We start from the raw sequence: 22,465 nt of genomic DNA, 5'->3' as shown, positions 1-22,465 counted from the left end.
CTTGCTAGAATTACAAATTAGTGATTCAAAGAAAAATAAGGCTCCCAAAGTAGCTAGTAGACATAAGAAAACTATAAAGATATTTTTAGACAGATGTCAGACCAATCTCTCAGCCTGAAATTCTAGGGTCTCGTCCCAGAGATTTTTCAATTTTTCTTCTTTTATTTTCCCTTTCAGCTAAAATGTCAGACTGATGACAGGAAATGTTCAATGTTAACAATCATTTCCCATTTCAAGCTTCCACCCCATTATAATCTTTGAAGTTCTCTTAAGCAACAAATTAAAGTTGTCAACCCTGGATGACTCCATTAATGCAGGCAGCTCAACTGATAGGGTGATTGATTGAGTCCCTAAAAAAAATTTCTCAGCTTCCTCCCCATACCCCCACAGTGGTGACCTGTTAGGCCTTACTTCTTTGCCTGATGTCTTGCAAGCATCTTGTACCATCAATTTTAAGATATGTTTCAATTTCAGGATATAGTGAAGATTGAGCTTTACCCTTACATACTGTTTAAATTGTTGAATCTGGCTTTTATCCTTACTGACAGCTGCTCTTCCTTGGAACTGTCAAGAATCTGCCTAGAGTAGGCTGCTATTTTTCAGAGCCTAAAATCAGTCTAGGAACCTTCATTGGGTCTGTAGAGTCCCCTTCACTCCAGACTAGTTTGGTGGGAATGCCAGGAAATTGTGTTTCCAACCAACTCTTCCCTTGTGCACTGGCTCCTGCAAGGACCAGTCTCACCATCTCCTTCCCTCCTTGAATCGTCACATTGTTTCTCTGTTTCATTATGTCCATCATCAACAAGCTTAATTTTATTTCTCCTTTTTTCTCTTTTGGCTTTGGGGTCATAGATAGCAGTGCTATGGCTTATTCCCAACTCTGAGCTCAGGATTCACTCCTGGCAGGTTTAGGGATCCGTATGATGTGCTGCGGATTAAGCCAGGTTGGCTTGCATTCAAGGCAAGTGCACTACCTGCTGCACAATCTTTCTAGCCTCTATTCCTCCCTATAACATAGTCACAGTCACAGTCATCCTGTTGCTCATCGATTTGCTCGAGCAGGTATCAGTAATGTTTCATTGTGGGACTTATTGTTACTGTTTTTGGCATATTGAATACACCACAGGTAGCTTGCCGGCTCTGCCGTGTGGGCTCGATACTCTCAGTAGCTTGCCGGGCTCTCTGAGAGGGGTGGAGGAATTGAACACTGGTCGGCTGTGTGCAAGGTGAATGCCCTACTGCTGTGCTATCACTCCAGCCCCCCTATTACATAAAATTAAAGTTATTTTTCTTGAACACTACTCCAACCTTACTTTTTTGTTCTGCTTTGTAGCATAATTTACTGTAAAGGTTGCCTATTATTTGCTGTCACTGATTTCTCTCATTTCTGTTTTATGAAAAATCATTTTAATTTTGGGAATAATTTCAAGGATACAAAAATGAGAATAAGTTGTCAATATATGCCTATCACCTGCTACTACTTTAGTGTGTTTTATACAAGTAAAAATATTCTGTATTTTAATAATTTACAATTATTAAAACAATTTAATAATCAAACAATGTCTATCTAGTCATCAGAATTAAGAATTGAATGTTGATGCATTACAACCTCTAATCTTGGGATGCATTTAAATATTGCAAGTCACCCCAATAATACCCACTTCAGAGTTGCATGACACTTAATTGCCAGGGAAGCCTAGTTCTCTACAATTCCTTGATTTTTATGATCTTGACAGCTTAAAGATTTTAATCCTATGACCCTTATCAAAACCTAATCAAAATAATCTAACAATCCATAATAAAGATAGAATTATTTTGTAGATTGTCACTCAGTTTGGATTTGTCTGATTTTTTTGTGATTTTATTCAGGTAATATTATAATGTTGGCATTTACATTATAATATTGATGGAGTGTTCATTTTATCTGGTTCTTTAAGTAGCATAATTCTAGATTGTCACTAGTGATGTTAAACTTGATTACTTGATTAAAATCATATCTTCTAGGCTTCTGTATGTAGTTATTCCTTTTCCCTTTGTAGTTAAGAAATATTGAAGATGGTGCACATGTTCAGCCTGTGCCCACGTGTTGCCATTGAGTGCGTGTGGTGCTGAGCACATGTCACATGATTCTCCTCTCTTGAGATGTGTATTCTCATACTTTCATACTTTAATTCTGTGATGTGTACTAGAGCTCTTTCTCCATTCTCGAGAAGGCCTCATTTTCTCTTGATCAAATTAATTTTATATACTCTCTCTCTCTCTCTCTTCTCTCTCTTTCTCTCAAAACTTCCATTCCTCAAAACTTCCAACTAAAACATGTTACGTGTTTTAAAAAAAGAAATATTGAAGTATTCTACTTTTATCCAATTACAGCACTGTAGCACTGTTATCCCGCTGCTCATCAATTGCTCGAGCGGGCACTAGTAACATCTCCAGTGTGAGACTTGGAATACGCCACAGGTAGCTTGCCAGGCTCTGCCCTGTGAGCGGGATACTCTCAGTAGCTTGTCGGGCTTTCTGAGAGGGATGGAAGAATTGAACCTAGATTGGCCGCGTGCAAGGCAAACGCCCTACCTGCTATGTTATCGCTCCAATCCTATGCAATCATACTGATATGAATTTATTATTTTTATTTTAGTCAGTGATTTATAATCTGCTGCCATCATCACTTATTTTGATGTTTAAATTGATTTATATTAGAATTCTGGTCACAGTGTCTTTTTGAGCAGCCTCCATCATTTTTAGAGTGCTCCTTTAGTTGGAGCACAAAGCAGGGTTCTAGAATCCTCTTGTTCTTGCCCTCTCTCTCTCCTGGAATTATCTTTTTTCTTCAAAGAACACAAGTACCTGTGAGATTGGTGTTTAAAAATCAAGCTCAGTATGTTAAGTGTGCTAATTACTGAAGTGTTGGTACTCCTAAATGCTTTCAGTAGACAGGACTAGTAGACAAAAGTGGACACACACATGCATACACACACACACACACACACACATCTGTATCTGTTTCATCAAATCTTATCAGTTTATTCTAACTTTGTGTTTTCTGTATTTATGGCTTCCTTCACTGGCAATGAGGAAATTGACTCTTATTTGGCCAGCTTTCTTGTGGTAAACCAAATCCCCACCCAGGACCGCTCCTTCCTATTATGAATGTCTATGGCCATAAAACTGAATCATGTAGAAAGAATATATTAGAGGCCCCATTTTCTCCTAAGCAAATTCCAGTGAGGTTTTCATGTCCACCATTCCACTTCCTCTCTTATCACTACTGACGTCAGATTGCTAAATCAAATAGTTCTTAGTCTTCTTGCTTGAGCTAATTGTAAAATTTGGTAGGGTTAATGAGATCTAATGCTTTGAAGCACCTTCTTCATTTGACTCTCAGCTATCTCTCTTCCTTAGGACATTGTGTTTCCTTTGTTGGCTTCTCAAAGTTATTACATGGAAGTGTCAGATTCCAGGGAAATATTTCACAAGGCTAGACTACCTGCCTTACATGAGTTTCTTAGTTCAATCCCTAGTATCGTATGCTTCTCTTAGGACTGGTGGTCCCCAAGCACTGTCAAGGACACTAAAAATGCACAAATATAATAACATGTCAATGATAACCATTTTGTACTGTAGTCTTCATTATATAAGTTTTTGTTAAAAAAATTGTTATACTTTTCATATTAACTTGGATATTGCAACCTCTTTCCCATTTCACCCTGTATACACACTCTCAACCTCATTTGCCTTGTTACACTTTACTTTATCCTTCTTTACTTATTCTTTTATGTTTTTAGGTACTCCCAGTAATGCTCAAGGGTTATTCTTAGCCCTATGCCTAAGGAATTGCTTTGAGTAGTACATGGGAGACCACAAAGTGGCCAGAATGTAACCCCAGCCTCCTAAATATACAGCAAGAGCTGCTATAGCCTACTGATCTTTAGCTTCATGTTTTATTCATTTAACGTTTATTGAATAACTAGAAACTTCTGGTTTTTAATCTTCATATTTGGAAAAGTTTCAGTTGCTGTGTGTTCAGATTTTTTTTCTCGCTTTAGTTCACCATATTAGTTCGCTTCCTCAGAGTCTCCAATTATATGTATATTGGGCCACTTAAACTTTTCTACTTGTTCTGTTTTTTTCAATATGTTTTCTTTCTGTGCCTTATTTTGAAGAGCTCCTATTGTTTCAAGTTCACTAGTTTTATCTTCTGTGACATTATATCTTCCCGAATGTTTTTATCCCCAAAAATCTTATTTAAGCCATTTTAATATTTTCTGTATCTCTCTTTATTATGTTTGCCTTTCTCTGTCTTCTTTATAACAGCTATTCAACAGTATCCTTATCTACCAATTTTAACATCTGCATCAGTTTAATTAATTTTTCTCACTATGGAAGAGAATTTTTATGTATTGCATGTTTGATTTTTTTTAATGCTGTTGTAGACATCAATGATTTTATCTTGTGGCATGATGGTATTATCTTTTTATTTATTTATTTATTTACTTTTAATTAGTGAATCACCGTGAGGGTACAGTTACAGATTTACTCATCTTTGTGCTCTTGTTTCCCTCATACAAAGTTCAAGAATCCATTCCTTCACCAGTGCCCATTCTCCACCACCAGTAAACCCAGCATCCCTCCTACCCTCCCCAATCCCATCTCCCCCCACCCCACCCCGCCACTGTGGCAGGGTATTCCCTTTTGTTCTCTCTCTCTAATTAGGTGTTGTGGTTCGCAATAAAGGTGTTGAGTGGCCACTGTGTTCAGTCTCTAGTCTACATTCAGCCTGCATCACCCTACCCCGCATGGCCTCCGACCACATTATACTTGGTGATCCCTTCTCTGAGTTGCCCTCTCCCCAGAATGTGAGGCCAGCCTCCAAGCCATGGAGTCAGCCTCCTGGTACTTATTTCTACTAGTCTTGGGTGTTAGCCTCCTACTCTGTTATTCTATATTCCACAAATGAGTACAATCTTTCTATGTCTGTCTCTCTCTTTCTGACTCATTTCACTTAGCATGATACTTTCCATGCCGATCCACTTATATGCAAAATTCATGACCTCCTTTTTTCTAACAGGTGCATAGTATTCCATTGTATAGATGTACCAAAGTTTCTTCAAGCAGTCATCTGTTCTAGGGCACTCGGGTTTTTTCCAGATTCTGGCTATTGTAAACAGTGCTGCGATGAACATATAAGTGCAGATGTTATTTCGACTATACTTTTTTGCTTCTCTGAGATATAGTCCCAGCAGTGGTATTGCTGGGTCAAATGGGAGCTCAATTTCTAATTTTTTGAGAGTCGTCCATATTTTTTTCCAAAAGGGCTGAACCAGTCAGCATTCCCACCAGCAGTGTAGAAGGGTCCCTTTCTCCCCACACATGATGGTATTATCTTAAATATTTGGGTAATAGTTAAATTGGAAATATTTTTAACTAATACAGACTTATTTTTAGAGGCTGGAGCTATAGTACAGTGGGTAGGGGGCTTGTCTTGCCCTTGGTTTACCCAGGTTTGATCCCTGACACCCCAGATGCTTAGGAGCGCGCCAAGAGTGACTCCTACTCAGAGAGCCAGGAGTAAGCCCTGACCACCACCAGGTGTGGTAAAAAATATTCCCAAAACAAACAAACAAGACTTATTTTTACAAACCCAAAAACAAACAAGACTTATTTTTTAAACTTTGTATAATGCTTCACGGATTCACAAAAATCCAAGTGGCTTTAGCACCACTATCAAAACGATAACCTTTTTAGGACTTTACTCAACCCCCAAGTGCTATAATATCTTTTTGTTTTAGCCAGTGAACACACCAACTATCCCAACCTTGTGTGCATCAAAAATTGTCTCACTTTATCCTTTCTTAAATTATTTGTATGGTTTCAAACAGCTTTCTCTCACATATGTGCTGATCAGTATTCTGCTAGAGACAGGGGAATTCCAAAGGGCTACAGATCTGTCTCTTTGTGTGAATGTGTGTCTGTGCAGAACTCTTTATTTTCTTTTTTTCTCAAACCAGGCAAGTTCCTGAACTATATCCTGCCTTTATCTCGGTCTGTTCAAACCCTGTAGAAAGTAAGCCAGGGAAATTATTTTGTTTCCCCCCATTCCCCATTTCTTGTGGATTACTATTCTGTGTTTACTATAAGCTAACATTTAAAAAATATTTGGTTAGGTTGAGGAGATGACTCAGAGGACTGGAGTACTTGCTACGCATGATCCCTGGGCCCCATCCCTTAAAACGCACCAAGAGTAGTCTCCACAAAATGCACGATATAGTGCATAAGCCAAGCAAGTTTAAAAAATTTCAAAGCATTTGTTCATATTCAGTTTATTTTTTTCCTTATATTTTGTTTAAAAGCCAGACCCACTGGTGCTGGGGAATAGAACACAGGGCCATATGCATGCTAGTGATATGCTTTACCTCTTATGCCAAATATCTGGCCCTATTTTGACCAGTTTTTAAGTAAGAGAAGAGTTGATTAGTCACAGTTAGTCCATGATTCTCAGATGTAGAAATCTAGGAAAGTACATAAGTTTCATAAGGTTAAGAATTTTTGTGTATTTTATTTCCTCATAGTTCTGAGCATCCTGAATAGTGTCAGCATACTAGGCACCCACTAAATATTAGTTGAATGGAACATTTTTAAGGTTATATTTGAGAACTCCTCCAGCAGCTGATTGTCTCCAGTGTGTTCACACTGACTCTGTGGTGAATGAAACCCTTGATTCCTGCTTTCATACAACATAGTGACTAAAGGAAAGACCATTAACAGATGCAAATAAATAATGGTCACGATTGCAAGTAGAGGTAACTGTTTTTTAAATGGAAAAGTGCAAAATCAATACTGGCAGAAGTGTTCAGTAAAGACTCAAAAATTGGGCTGAAGAGAGTACAGAGGATAAGGAAGGATCTTGCTTGACATGCAGCCCCAGCACCACTTCTAGCCTCACCAGGAGTGATCCCTGAGCACAGAGGATAGAGCCAGACATAAGCCCTGAGCACCAACAGGTGTGGCTGAAAAACAGAAATAAATTAATCAACAAATAAAGACTTTAACCAGGCCACTCATAAAGGAAAGAGTGAGCCAGTCTGTTGAGTTGATGGGGAGAAGAATAATTCCAGCAATCGAATATGTGAAGCTTTGAAGCAGAAAAGATGTCAGAGTTCTCACAAAACTTGAAATAACCTAATATGTAAGGATGGAAGAATGCCATAACATAAATTGTAGATAAGATGAGCAGGCCCAGAGCATGCAGGATCCATATGGTATTCTATGAAGTCTTGGTTTCCTACAAAGTATCACTGGAAGATGTTAGAAAGATACAAAAAAAGACAGACTGGGAGACCAACACCCAAGAATAGTAGAGATAAGTATCAAGAGGAGTACTCCACAGCTTGTAAGCTGACCTCACATGATAGGTGAAGAAGCAGCTCTGATAGAGAAGGGATCACCAAGCAAAGGGTACTAGGCGGGCCCACTAGGGATAGGAGATACGGGCTGAAAATAGACTACAGACAGAACATGATGCCTACTTAATACCTCTGTAGCAAACCACAACACCCAAAAAGAGAGAGTGAGCAAATGGGATTGCCCTGCCACAGAGGCAGGGAGGGGTGAAGGGGACAAGGTGGGGGTGGTGGGAGGGATGCTGGGACCATTGGTGGTGGAAAATGGGCACTGGTGGAGGGATGGGTACTCGATCATTGTATGACTGAAACGTAAGCATGAAAACCTGTAAGTCTGTAACTTTGTCTCACGGTGATTCACTAATAAAATAAAAATAAATATATAAATAAATAAATAAATAAAATCGAAAGATACAAAAAGGGAAGTAATGTCAGCTAGTTTGTGTTTTTAAAACATCAGTTTAGGTACAGTATAAATACTACTACTTCTAGAAAAGTTGTAAAGGTGGAGTCATTCCCAATAAAAATTTTTTTTGGGGGAAGGAGGTCATACCCGCAGTTCTCTGGGGCCATGTGTCACCAAGAACTGAACCAGGATTTCCTGCATGCAAAGCATGTGTTTCAGCCCATTGAACTAGCTCTCCAGATCCTCCAACTGGGATTCTTAAGCTTTGGGAGACCTTAGATATGTTTGCCTCTATGCTAAGGTCTTGTTTGGTCCTCTTCTCAGAATAATGTTTTTAAATTACAAAAGAAACTGATTATACTAAATTAGAGTTTATCAGAATATTTTTAAAATATGTGACAACGTACTCTTCTGTTGGCTGATTATGTAAGAAATCAAATGGTGGCCTATAACTATAAAGCAGATAAACATAAATGGAATGTTGATAAAGCTACTGTAACTATAATATGATAAAAAAAATCTGACTTCTCTTAATGACTAAGTCACAGGGACTGGCATTGTTACTGTAATGTGTTGTCTGTAACTGAAAGAAATATTGAATTGCTATTAGGTTAGTAAAAAAATATACCAGTTTTCTTTTACAATTGAACTTAATGGCCTAACACCTGATTCTTCCCATGAATACTCTCTTAACCTATTTAAGAATTCAGCGCAGAACATCAAAAACTAAAATGAAATAAGCAGCAGAAATTTGTTTTTCAAGCTCCGGAAATTGGAAATTCTAAGATCAGCCTTTGGTATCTGATTAGAGCTTGTCTCCTGGCTCATAAATGGCTATCTTCTCACTGTAATCTCATATAGCAGAAGAAACGGGGAAGCTCTCTGGGGTGTCTTTAAAATCTCTGCCTTGTGACCTAACCACACTCCAAAGGTCCCACTGACAAATACCATGATGTTGGCATAAGAAATTTCAACATCTGAATTTGGGGGAGCAAAGATTTTGTCTATAACAAACCTAAATTAATCACTTTATTTAAATAATTATGGAAAAAGATGGAGATTGGAAGTAGGGTGGTTATGAAAGAGATGACAATTAAGAGGGAAAAAATGAGATTTTTTTGGAGAAAAATTCAGCAGAATAAAAGGGAGAGGTTTTCTAGCATTACTAGAAAAGTATTAGTGGAAGAAATAGGTCTATAGATATGAAATGTGAAAGTAGTTATGTTCAAAGCATTAGCCAAAATAGTCAGCAAGCAATTATTGCGTCCCTGATTGCAAGATAAGGAAAAATATTGACAGTTTCAGCCTAGAAAGAAAGAATGTTTTAAAAGATTAAGTGAAAAACACAAAGACTCACAGCTCTGCTACTGATTCGGAGTTCTAGGACAAACATCTAACCAAGCACTTAACCTAGTTCCCATATATAAAACGATGATATTAACGCAGGATTAAGCAGGATCTTATGTATAACATGATTAGCACATCCTGCAGATAGTAAGCATTGATAAGTATGAGAAACTATTTTAACTACTGTTAGAATTCTGACTTTGTGACAGTCTAACATTGTCCATAGGAGATGACAGTCTAGTTGGAGGAAATTAGATCAAATAATATTTTCAAAAAGGAACCTGTTCACAGTCAAGTATTCAAATAAAAAACATGAGCAAATCTATAGCACTCTAGCACTGTCGTCTTCTTGTTCATCGATTTGCTCAAGTGGGTATCAGTAACGTCTCCATTGTGAGATTTGTTGTTACTGTTTTGGCATAACAAATATGCCACAGGATATTCTCAGTAGTTTACCAGGCTCTCTGAGAAGGACGGAGGAATCGAACCCAGGTTGGCTACATGCAAGGCAAACACCCTACCTGCTGTGCTATTGCTCCAGTCCATAAACAAATCTAGCCTTTTTAATTTTGCCTAGGACAGCACTTTCTATAGAAACTGAATATTCCTGCCACATGTTTGTGTGTAAATATAATACATGAGTAGGGAGAATGAAGTATCTCCTCTTAGTCACTGAGTATAGATATTATTGTTGTCCCCTATGCAGCTTACAGCTAAGCTCCTGTTTGATATGATGATAACTATAGCTTAAACAAGTGAAAGGCACACACACAAGCAAAGTAGCTGAGATTCAGTCTGAAAGTCTGTCCTTTGCTTTCATTTAGAGATTTTAAGACAAGAACACCCTGTTTCTTTTTAGTCTGTCACACTAGCATTTCATATGGCTGTACAAAGAATTTTAATTTTATCATTTGGAACTGCCCTGTTTTTTGAGTAGTGTTTATGTAGATAACTGTGACTTAATGACAAAAAAAATCAGGGTTTGAGTGCTCTTTTGCCATATGCTTTGTTGTGTAACATTGAATAACTTGAGTGATATGTCGCTATAAAAGAATAACAATTTCTACCTTAAGATTATTGTATATGTCAAAAAAAATCAAAAGAGAAAGTTTAAGTCAATGTCTGAAACAAAACAATAAAATAGACGGGGCCAGAATGATAGTACACCAAAAGGGTGCTTATCTTGCACATGACTGACAAGATAAGCACCCTTATCTTGTTTAATCTCCATCACCACATATAGTCCCCCAAATCCTATCAGGAGAGATGCCTGAATGCAGATCCAGGAGTAAGCTATGAGTACCACAAGGTGTGGCCTAAAACCCTAAAAAAATCACAACAAAGAAATTTTTATAAACATATTGTTTTATTATATTAATGCCTGTGGTGATAAAACTTAAGTTCAAAACTATAATGAGATTAATATTTAAATTATATAATAAAACTAAACTTGCAAAAGACATAACAATCATAAATATTAGCATAAATCACTGTATCACTGTCATCCTGTTGTTCATCGATTTGCTCGAGCAGGCACCAGTAACATCTCCATTCGTCCCAGCCCTGAGATTTTAGCAGTCTCTCTTTACTCGTCCTTCCAAACGGTGCCATATTGGAGGCTCTTTCAGGGTCAGGGGAATGAGACCCATTATTGTTACTGTATTTGGCACATTGAATACACCACGGGGAGCTTGCCAGGCTCTGCTGTGCGGACAGGATACTCTCGATAGTTTGCTGGGCTCTCCAAGAGGGACAGATAATGTATATAAGAGAATATAAGCAAGTATGTTAAAACCAAACACATGTGTGCTGCTTTAGTTATATCAGAGGGCTAGACTATAAGAGGGAGCGAGGCTGCATTCAAAAAGCTTTTGGGAGCTTTGTTTTGTAGTCTCTGAATCTTGGCCATTGATGGGATTACATGGCCATCAGAACTTGATCATGTTTTATGGTAGCAGCAGCCTCATCTATCTTGTGTTTACCAGGTCTCTTGACAGCATTATTTTCCCTCATGTTTGATTTGATGTTTTATTCATTGTGACTCCTGAGCTTACTTATAATCCACTGCTACTGGTACCAAAAAACAGATAGCTCAAAGGGCTGGGTTGCAAGCTAGCATGCACAGGAGCCCAGCTTCAATCCCTGGAACCTTTTGGCCTCCAGAGCACTGTAAAGCAAAGCTCTAGTGTCACCAATCCCTCTGGAGAGGCCCTTAATTAATTAGTTAATTGACTAATTAAAAGCTCCATTGAGTAATTGACCTACAAACAAAATTCATAGATCTTAAAGCCTACAAAAGGAAGAGAAAACACTGATAGTATTTCTGATCCATTCAGGCATACCCTAATTTACCATCATCACCATGAAAAAGAAAAATAACAAAGAGGGGGCCAGAAAGAATGCAGCAGGAAGGTGCTTGCCTTGCACATGTCCCACCCGCGTTCAATCCTCAGCAACCATATGGTCTCCTGAGCACTATCAGGAGTGATTCCTGAACACCGGGCCATGAGTAACCCCTGAGCATCAACAACTGTGGCCCAAAAACAATAAAATAACAAAGAGGTCAAGAGATAGTACAGGGGATAAAGACACTTGCCTTGGATACAACCAACCCCAGTTCAATTCCCAGCATCACATGGTGTCCTGAGTAGTGGGAGTGACCTTCCCCGAGCACAGAGCCAGAGTAGCCTCCAGTCTTGACAAGTGTCACCTATCCTCAACCCCAACACCCCCAAAATAAAGAATAAGAAAAAAGTGGTAGAAATTATTAAGGAGTCTGCTTCATTGAAAGCAAAACCAGCAATAATTTGAGAACCAGGTGTGAATAAGTTTCCAGTGACCTGGATTGATGACCAAACACAGAAGTGTCTCTCTCTCATCTGTGCCAGGATCGTGACAATAGCAGAAAGTTCCTGTATGCTGTGAAAAGGCACGAGCTAACTGTAGTTTTAAGCGGACAGCCAGCTCTGAGTGACTTAACCCTTTCAGACTTATTCTGCATGCAATATGCTAGTGAAAGAGTGAGTCTGCACATGTTGATGAACAACAGCAGAAACACTTGCAGGAAAAACTCTTACCTGAGCTGTGGCAACAGAAAATTACTGACCAGAGCAAATCTTCAGTGTAGATAGATTCTGGAATGGATGCAGTTACATCCAAGAGGAGGTCCCATTCATGACAGGTTTCAATGACTAGATAAAGTGGGGAAAGTGATATAAAGCATCTCTAACCATTGTTTCTTAAAAAAAGAACCAACATGTCAATAGCAGAGCCATGCCTTTAGCTAATAGAACCTAAAGCCAACTTTGTGTCCACACTGGACTTACAGGATGGCCTCTAACCCTTAAATCCTCCAGTCCTGGATAAGGAAAAAACAGGGACACACAGTTGGATGAGACACAGACTCTCTGGGCTGCACAAAATGGTCTCAAGGTGGACACTTTGGTATTCCCGACAGTGAGCACCTCCTTCATTTTCTTCATTTTCTGCAGCCTAAGTGCCATTGCCAGCTCCCCCTTGTTCCCAACTTGTTTTCCATGCTCCTGTGCACTCAGTCAGCAGCTGCCTACTGGTAGAGGAGGACCCTGAGGCTCACATTCACATACTGTGTGAGGCAGCAGGGATCCGAACCCAAAATCCTGGACCTGGGCTGACTGTCCCCTCCTCAAGGCCTCGTTTAAAGCCACAGTTGTTTTTGTCTTCCTGCCCAGGTATCCAAGGCCGCCGCAGACCTGATGGCCTACTGCGAAGCGCATGCCAAGGAGGACCCGCTGATGACCCCCGTTCCTGCGTCAGAGAACCCCTTTAGGGAGAAGAAGTTTTTCTGTGCTATCCTTTAAGTCTTCACGAGAAGCCTGCAGAGCCTCGGGGGCTCCTGGGACACTGATGTAGAGTTTTTAGCAAAGTGGGCACCTTTCTTGTCCACAGCATTTGAAGAGAGGGAGAGAACCCGCCTGGCAGCTCCAGGCTATGCATGTTTAAAGAACGAGACCCCTTTACGAGAATGAAAGCTGTTCTACAGCCTGACTGAAGAGATCGGATACCTGCTCCGCCGCCTGGAGGAGGGGACTATGTAATCGGTGTCATTTCTTTTCTGCTATCCCTCCCCAAACATTGTGTTTCTGCTCTGTATTTTAAAAAAATTAATAATGATAATAAAAATTCAAACAGACAGCTTTTCTGGCTGAGATATGTATAATCTTCTGGGAATGAAAATTGCCTTTAGAATACCCTTTGATAAGCTGAGTCGTGCAGTGTAGCTGTGATTCAGTTTAATGGCATTGATGTTGAGTCTTTGTGCCTTTATTTTTCTTTTTTTCCTTATTCTGTACCCCTCTCCTTTATTCTCTTCCCATTAGAGTAGTTCTGCAGATAAGGCTGGACTTGTAGTAAGATGATACTCCAAGGATGAGCACCCGAAGTGTTTAGAGAGATGTTCCCCGTGGTTTATCCTCATGGTAACAACAATGCTGATTGTCTGTGTTCTCTTATCACTATTCCTAACATTTGTACATGATAGCTTCGATTCTGCAAGTAACCATGTGTTGTGACTGGTGCTTTCATATATTTGTGGCAATTTTTGGGGTAATACTGCATGAAAATGTCCCTATGTTACATCCATTCAGAAGTTTTGTTGTTTTACTATCAAGTTGGAAAATGGAAGGAGAGAGAAAAGAAGCTGGGGAGGAAAAATCCTCGGTGGTTTTGAAAAATGAAATGACTTCAGAGCCTTAGCCATGCCTAAAATACCTCCAAGTTAAAATTGGCCTAAACGCCTCTTCAACAGATTTTCCAGATTCCAAAGCCTTTGGTTTTAATTATCCAGGATGCAGGGCAGCATAGGTGCCCTCAAGCCAGAGAGGGAAGGCTTCACCATGAGTGCGTAAGTGCTGTCATTACCCAGTAGAGTAAATTTCCTCTTTCCCTAAATTGTATGAACTCTCAGTTGCATGATACTTGCTGGAAAAGGACAACTTTCTGAACTCTTTTCAAAACAGTGGCCCTCGGAGGCTGGAACGATAGTTCAGCAGGTAGGGCATTTGCCTTGCACGCGGCAGACGCAGGTTCGATTCCCAGCATCCCATATGGTCCCCCAAGCACTGCCAGGAGTAATTCTTGAGGGCATGAGCCAGGAGAAACCCCTGAGCATCGCCGGGTGTAGCCCAAAAAGCAAAAAATCAAAAACAAAAACAGTGGCCCTCCTCTATTCCAGTACTAGGAGTGACAAACTCTTGATTCTATAGAAGACTAATTCTCAGAATCCCTGCCACTTACCAGCCAGGGAGAAGGGGGGCAAAGAGAGTCCCCCCAGAGCTAGCTAGCCCACAAAAGGTTCTGGCTCCTTAATCCACTGAGATGGTCTTTATTTTGCAACCCCTAAATTTTCCAATATACTCTTTTGTTTCTGATTTTGTTGTACTCATTTGTGAGTCTCTTGGCCTTTATCTACAACTTCTTTGCAGCTAGAGCTCTCTCATCCCAGGAGAGGATTCGAAAATGACTTTTCCCTGCAGCTCTAGCTTCCACCAGTAATACAGCCCGGCAGCCTTTCTAGATTTTTCTCCGGGTCATGCTCAGGCCAAAGATGGACTCTTATATCTTGTTTGCTTTGATAGCCCAAAGCATTTTATTTTACTTTTACTATTTTCTTCCTTCTATTTAAAAATATAGTAAGAGGAGGGTAGAGAGGGAAGAAAGAGGAGATAAACACATATAAAGTGTTAAGGACAGACTTTCCCACAAACTTGGTAAATAATTATTTTTATGGGCATGATAGTAAAAATAAAAACATCCAAGTGAGGCCATGCTTGAATGGAAGGAAGAAAATACTAAGGCACTTACAAAATAGTAAATGTGCTTCTATAACTAGATACTTCTGTTCAAACCTGGGGGCTTTGGTAATAGTCCATGGGAAGCTGATGAAGACATAAAGGGGAAACAAATCTGGCAGGGTATTTATTCTTAAACTACAATGTTGGGCCAACAGTTGAATGATACTGTTGAATCAGCCTAAATTCTATACACTTGTTTAGTATTAGCCAAACTATGCATTGAAAATATGTGACCGACCCCATATAAACAATGAAGTACTCTTATAGTAGTTGTTAAGGCATCATTATGAGACCCTGATGATCTTTATAATTGGCACAACTTATTCTTTTTAGAAGCATTTTTTATATTTTCACATAAATCTAGATCTTAGGAGTTACAGGGTAGAATGAAAACATTTAGGAGGCATCATAAGAAAGCTCTGAGTTAAGGATATCCCAAATTGTCTATAACATTTTTAACAGGAGAGAGAATGCATAAAGCACAGACCAGCTGAAATTAGGTTTAAATTATTTTTGGCTTTTTCATAATTTTATGTCCGGCAGTTGGAATTATAATACCAAAGTCTTTAAATGTGTTTTGACTTATTGGTATTTTCACCTGTTGAAGGGGCTAGGGAAATCTTTGATTACTTATGCCTCTAAAGAGCTTTAATTCTCTTAAAGAATTTAAGTCAACAATCATTTTCACCAGCATAATTTTATCTAAAGGAGTGACTGATAGGAAACTTAGCTTATGTATTGGATAGTAATGAAAATATGCCACGACATTAGGTTAAGCATTAAAACTATGTTTATTATTTAAAAAGCAAACTATTTTTTAAAAAAAACTTTTTTTCTGCATCATTCTTAACATTAATTTTGGTTTTCATTATTTTCTAGTTTCAAACCAAGTCCATTTAGTTTAAAACGGTTTGCCAGTAAGTACTTAGGACTGAGGCTAATTTTACTAATTTTAATAATGTTTGAAATAGATTGTGTACCAAGGAAAAATTAAAAACTGTTCCTCCATACTGTCATATTCACATAAGGAATTTTGAGAAATCAAGCATGCTGTCTTCTGAAATTTTGTACTTTTTTAAGTATTTGCTTCTGACTGCTCCTGGCTATGGTCAATTGTTAGAAACATTAATGTTTTCCCAGCTCAAGAATTGCTCATTTATTCCATATATAAGATCTATGGAGTGTCTTTCAGAGAGGGAAATGCAGAGATGTTAAAGCAGGAAAACCTGAATGTGATGTGTGCATTTTCATCCCACATAAATAATGTATTTGTTTTAATAAATGGAATTTTCAGACTCAGCTCATGCCGTGATTTTATTACGAAGTCCTATGGCTCACCTTGTCTTCGACATATGGTCGGCTTAAGAAGCAAGAAGTTACCTAACAAGTAAGGTGGGATGTATGAATCCCTTTGACTTTCTCTAGGGTTCCCTGAAAAAGGACACTCAACATAAAACTCTTCACAATCCTCCCTGGTTCTCTGCCTCCTTGGAAGACAAACAAGGAGATGTGGTATGGGTGGTCTAGAGGGCAGGATCCCACAGACATGTTGTATGTATGTCCACTCTAACATGCTAGAGGATGCCACAGAGAAATTTTCTTAACAAACAAACAAAATAATGAATGCAAGAAATGCTCTCATAAAGCTGTTCATGAGGTAAAACAAGTACTAGCTAGCCTCTAAGAACTTGAGAGTATGTCCCCCAAACCCAAAACACACACAAAATAAGTACTAAATAAATGCTTAGAACTCTAGGTTCAGCAGCTGCACAGAGAGACTCCAGAACTATCTGGTCATGAAAACTTTCTGTATATTATTCCAGTTCTGCCAGTGAGTGGAGAACCCCACCCCTCTCCCCAGAAAAGGCCCGGGTGGGTCTCCTAGAAGCAGGATAGACGTTCACCCCAGAAGAAGGCGCTTCTTGGAGTAGATGCTTTCACCCATTTGCATACATGCTTTACATAACGGACACTCAGGTTTGTACTCTGGTACCCTATGCAGGTGATGTATGAGTTTTAACCATGCATCACCTGGAGCAACTCCTGAGCACCAAGCCAAGCCATATGTAGCCCCTGAGCTTCACAGGGCACATAGCCTCCCAGAAAGAAAAGAGACAAAAAATGTTTCAAGGCAGACATCAGGCTTCCACCAAATGCAGAATTTCTGGTAGTGGCATTTGAAAATATCCCCTGTTGCAATGCAATAGTCTGAAGACCACAGAATTAAGGATTAATGAGCGCTCACTTTTCATAGCCATGAGGGAAAGCACTGCCTCACATAAGTCTGTTTGCTCTGCAGCAAGCAGGCAGTGGGCGCCGGGAGCTGGCACAGGACTTGTGGGTGCAAATCCAGCTCGCTGTTAGCAGGAGACGCTGTGAGGAGAGAGCTGGTGGGTTTCGACTCTGCTTCTGTTCTGTGGCATCCCTGTGGGGGGATTGCCTCCAGCTCTTACTCTTTAATAAGCTGGTCACATTTCAGACAGCGCTCACAATGACGTGGGAATTGCAGCTGGGTCAGCTCCAATCCACAAATTGCAAATCATTTGCCAAGGGAAATCCCTTTCCCTTCGGTTCTGCCCCAAATCTACATTTTATTCTATTTAGAATCAAGAGACTCGGGCAGAATTTATTTTTGATGAAAGGGGTCACGGACTCCCAGGCCTTTCCTCAGTAAGAACTCCTCGTGTTCTTCCTTGTCCAAAATCAGAGACCCCTGGGGCTAGGGGGCACCTCCACTCTAAGGTAATGGGAAGATGTTGCATGCTCATTTCTATTCCAACTGGGCACAAGCCAACACTTGCTTTGCATGAGCTGGAAAATGGTAACAGTTCCTGGGTGACCTTGAACAAGCCCTTTGACCTTTTCGTGTGAGAGTGGAAACAAGCATACCTCATCCATTTGCCTTGCAAGCTTGTCAGAGACAAATGCAAGAGAGCAAGTCAAGGGGTATCATAAAGGAGTGATAAAGAAGTTGCTAGACAATCCTGCTTGCTACCAACTTTCAAAGCAAAGACAAGACTGGTCAGGGCTTGGAAAGATAGCACAGAAGTTAAAGGGTTTGCCTTGCACAAAGCTAGAGGAGGAAAGATTTAAGATTAGGTCAAAAGTAGGTGTCAGGAGATGGCTCAAAGGATTGATGTGCAATTATAGTACTCAAGGGCTACTCTGTATTGAGTACTTGGCTGTTGTTCCCAGCAGTGCTTAGGGGTTTATGTGGTGCCAGGGATTGAACTTGGAGGTCCTGTGTGCAAGCATGCTCTCCAGTCCACATGCCCAATAATCACATGCAGTTATTGGTCATTGTATTTAACAGCAATCAGGAGATTTCAAAAGATACAGAACATTTTCACCATGGCAGGAAGCTCTGTTAACCAGTATAGCTCCAAAGCAAGGGCTAGCAACCATTCCTCCATTTCATGAAACTGGCAGAATATGTTTTTAACTTGTACTAAATTTTTTATTTGTTTTTGAGCCACACCTGGAAGTTCTGGAGACTACCCCAGCTCATTGCTCCCAGCTGTTCTTAGAGTACCATGTGGATCAAATCCCAGACTCCTGCATGGAGATCAAGCATTCCAATCCACTGAGAATCTGCCCCACTATTGTGCCCAAATTTTAACAAAATACACACACATGGAGAAAGTTAGTAAATGCTATAATAACGACAAACATTGGTCATAAGTCATAGGAAATCAAGCAGGCTGTGACTTTGGTACCATCCCTGAAGTTCTTCTAAACCATCACTATATCCCTATCAATCATTCAATAAAACACAAAAATACTAATCTATGATGATGTTAATAGCTACAGCAGCTGTTGCAATAGTAATGCAAAACACTTATTGGCACTTGTCTAAGTGCAGCACCATGTTGAGCCCCTTACAGACGTTTGCTTTGCTCTCCTGGCAACTATGACAGACTATGACATGAGTAGCATTTATCTCCTGCAGCAGGTATTTGTGCCTTGTGTCCCTCTGTGATCCACTTCTGACTTCAGCCACAGCTGGGCTGTAAACATTTGTTCAATCTCCTTCTTCCCTGAAGGCCTGGGAGCTGAGGTGCATCAATCCTTAGCTAGTGGTGAGAGTCTGGATGTCTGTCCCAGAACACATGCTTCAGAGAAAAATTCTGAGTTGCATTTTATCTGGGGACAAGGGGTGAATCTGGTAAGACTGAACCTCAATTTTCCATAACCAAGCCAATGCCACACCCTGTTGGGTTCTCTCCTATATTTTGCTTCCTCTCTCCCTGCATTTTGGCCCTCTGATATCTCCCTCACCTCCAGCCCCAATAAGCTACCTGCTTCAAGACCTTGTCAGCTTCTCATTGGATGAGTTAGATTCAAAATAATGCATCTCCATTCTCCAACAAGAATTTTGACATGTAGACAGGTGGACACACCCCAAGTGGGAACTCAAGCATATGAACCTAGATCTGTCTTGATTGCAAAAAATAAACTCTAAAGTATCTCTCAATGTAAACTGACATGCAAGTACACAAGAGAGAGGTTATAAGAAAAGTCCAAAATCTGTTCTTATTTATAAAATAAGCGATTGCTCTTTTGCTTACAAGCAGATTGCTTGTAAACTTCCAACCTCTGACTCACTTTTCTGGAATGAATAAACCAATTAACTCTTTCTTGCAACACTTTTCCAAATCACTGTGCTCATTTGGTACCAGAAAGTATTAATTGTGCAGGGAAAACTTTTTTCTGATGTCAAAGAGCCTCTTCCAGGATATTGAGGTGATGGGGGGATGGAAGTTAGCTTGGGGCTACTCTTAGTTTGGTACTGGGGGTTGCTCCCAGCAGAGTCTGGTGGACCATGTAGTACTGGGAAGCAAACCTGAGGCTCCAGTATGCAAAATATATTGAGCTCTTGCTACACGTCCTGCTCCTTTTTTTTTTTTAATTGCAGTATCAGTGATCAAACTCACAGCCTCGTGCATACTGACAAGTACTCTACTACTGAGCTACATCCTCAGCCCTCTTTAAGGAATTTTTAGGGATTTCAAAGGGTGTTTTAACAAGGATGGAGTATTTGATATTTTTCCTTCAAAACTGCAGGAGAGGAAAATCTTTCCCCTTTTAACTACTATCACAGCAACTGCTTCCCTGTAAGGTCAGAGCTCTGGGTCCTTCTGTGAATCTGGCAGAGGAAGCTCCCAGGCATTCATCCTCAAAATCTTGTTTGAGAAAAGGATGAGGAGAGAATCTCATAACAAAGGCTCTTGCAAACACAGTTTCAAGGTCTAAACCTGATATTCTTCTGGCAAGACTAGTGCTCCTTTCCGTCTCCCTCTCCTACACCCTTTCCTGTCCCGATTCCAGGAATATGCTCTGGCAACTCAGGCCTGCAATGCAGCATACAGCACAGATCAGGAGATATCACTCACACAAACATACACACACACACACACACACACACACAGCCAGAATGCTTGCAAAAGCAAACTGTTACAAGATCAGGATACTGGCACATCTCCTAAAAAAAAAATTATATATATATATATATATATATATATATATATATATATATCACTACTCCACCCTATAGGTGATCTTGGTTTACTTTATAACAGTAACTCTCAGGGATTGTTTCAGTCACTCTTGGGTTACCTGGGATATAAAGAAGTCTACAGGGTCAAACTACTTTATGATAATCCCAAAAGCCTAGAGTGAGCGCTCACAGGCTGGAGTGCATGCTCTGCAGGTCAGAGGCCCAGACCTGATACCTGGCCTGGTGGTGCAATCCTGGAGCACCAGGCCCCGAATAGTTCCTGAGCCCTGTTGGATGTCACCCCATCCCCTCACATACACATATAATAATACAAAGGTGTCATTTAACTTTTCAATTCTCTTCTCTCATCAGTGTACAGCAGAGCTTTTAGAAATTGTATGATATTAATGTCACATAAAATTAAATATAAATGCACACAGGAGAATCCAGTAATATTAAAAGGATTTACAAAACTTTACAGTAATATTTCTCTTGCTATATTTTATTTTGAAAATTAATTTATTCTTCATAAAGGCACATTATTTGTATTTAACAAGTAATGGATTTGTTAATTTTAATGAATTAATAAATGCATTTCTTAAATTTTAGTTTTAATTTCTAATATGGTAGCAGCAGATACAAGTTTCATACACTAAGTCCTAATAATCCTAAGGGGAAATCTCAAGAGTTTTGTTCAGTTTGGAACTCTCCAGACAGTAATTACGAGCTACTCCTGGTTTAGTGCTCAGAGCCCACCCCTGATGATGCTCAGAGGAGCATGGGGTGTCAAAAAATGAACCCAGGCTTCCTTTATGCAAACCATGGGCTCCAGTTCACTGAGCTGTAACTCCTGCCTCTCCCTCAATAATTTTTTAAAAATAAAAGGAACAAATCTGGGGCTGGAGTGTAGCACAGCAGGTAGGGCGTTTGCCTTGCACACGGCTGACCCAGGTTCGATTCCCAGCATCCCATATGGTCCCCCAAGCACTGCCAGGAGTAATTCCTGAGTGTAGAGCCAGGAGTAACCCCTGTGCATCGCTGGGTGTGACCCTAAAAGCAAAGAAAGATAAAATAAAATAAAAGGAACAAATCAGAGAGATATTTCTGGGTTAAGATACTTTACATGCTACCAATACCAGGTCAGCCTCCAGCACCACAAGTTTTCCACAAGCACAACTGAGAGAAATCCCTGAGCACAGAACTGGGAGTAGCACCCATTCATTCCCACCACTGCCAGATGTAGTCCAAAGAAAACAAAAGCATGGAAATTATATTTTTAAAGATAGAGCATAACTTTGAAGATAGCTTTCTTGTACAGTCCCCTATTTGCAGTTGGGAAAATGTGTCATTCAAAATTGTGCTGTGGGTGGAAGGAACAATTCAATGTGCTGAGAGTATTCCTTGCATGGGAAGGTCTGTGTTCCATCCCCAGCGCTGCATGGTGCCCCTCGCCCCACCCCAAGCACAGTCTGAAGCAACCCCTGAATGAATACAGAGCTGGCAGTAGACCAAGCACGACTGGGCTATGACATTGCTATTGAGTGGGAGTATGATGAGTAGAATAAGTGTCATGGAGAAAAAAAGATCAACCAGGCAAAACACAGTGTTTCAGGGTGTCTCATAGGACGCTGTTCAGACATTTTCTAGGAAAATATTAAGAATTCAATTGCACATTTAAACAGCCCACTTTTTTTCTACCAAAAAGCTAAAATCATGACTTTGATACAGGTACAAAATGGGCAAGCGAAAGATTTTATTGAACTCACTCGTGATAAAGAAACCAGACTGAGGTTACAACAGACTCAAAGCAAATTTCTAAAACCATAGACATTTTTGATTAGGAATATCGAGATAAGTTTGCAGATGCAGGCAAAGCTAGCTTCTTTTATAATGGGAGAAAAAGGTCCGTTGAAGCTCCATTCGATAAAATTTAGTTGCATGTGTAAAGTAAGAACTAATTTGCATTCCTATCATCTACAATTCA

General features: G+C 39.9%; 1 protein-coding gene across 5 annotated transcripts in view; it reads left to right on the top strand.

Moving 5' to 3' along the window:
• GNG2 (G protein subunit gamma 2) overlaps positions 1-16,283 on the top strand; it is a 127,043-nt gene extending 110,760 nt beyond the window's left edge. For all 5 annotated transcript variants that reach the window (XM_004601738.2, XM_055132398.1, XM_055132397.1 and 2 more), the window contains one exon: positions 12,864-16,283. In XM_004601738.2, the coding sequence (XP_004601795.1) occupies positions 12,864-12,992 (129 nt within the window). In that variant the 3' untranslated portion in view covers positions 12,993-16,283. The remainder of the gene's footprint in view (positions 1-12,863) is intronic.
• Positions 16,284-22,465: the final 6,182 nt, after the last annotated feature.

The sequence above is a fragment of the Sorex araneus genome, chromosome 3 (assembly GCF_027595985.1).
Source record: "Sorex araneus isolate mSorAra2 chromosome 3, mSorAra2.pri, whole genome shotgun sequence".
NCBI lineage: Eukaryota > Metazoa > Chordata > Mammalia > Eulipotyphla > Soricidae > Sorex > Sorex araneus.
This window is presented reverse-complemented; position numbering and strand designations above follow the sequence as displayed.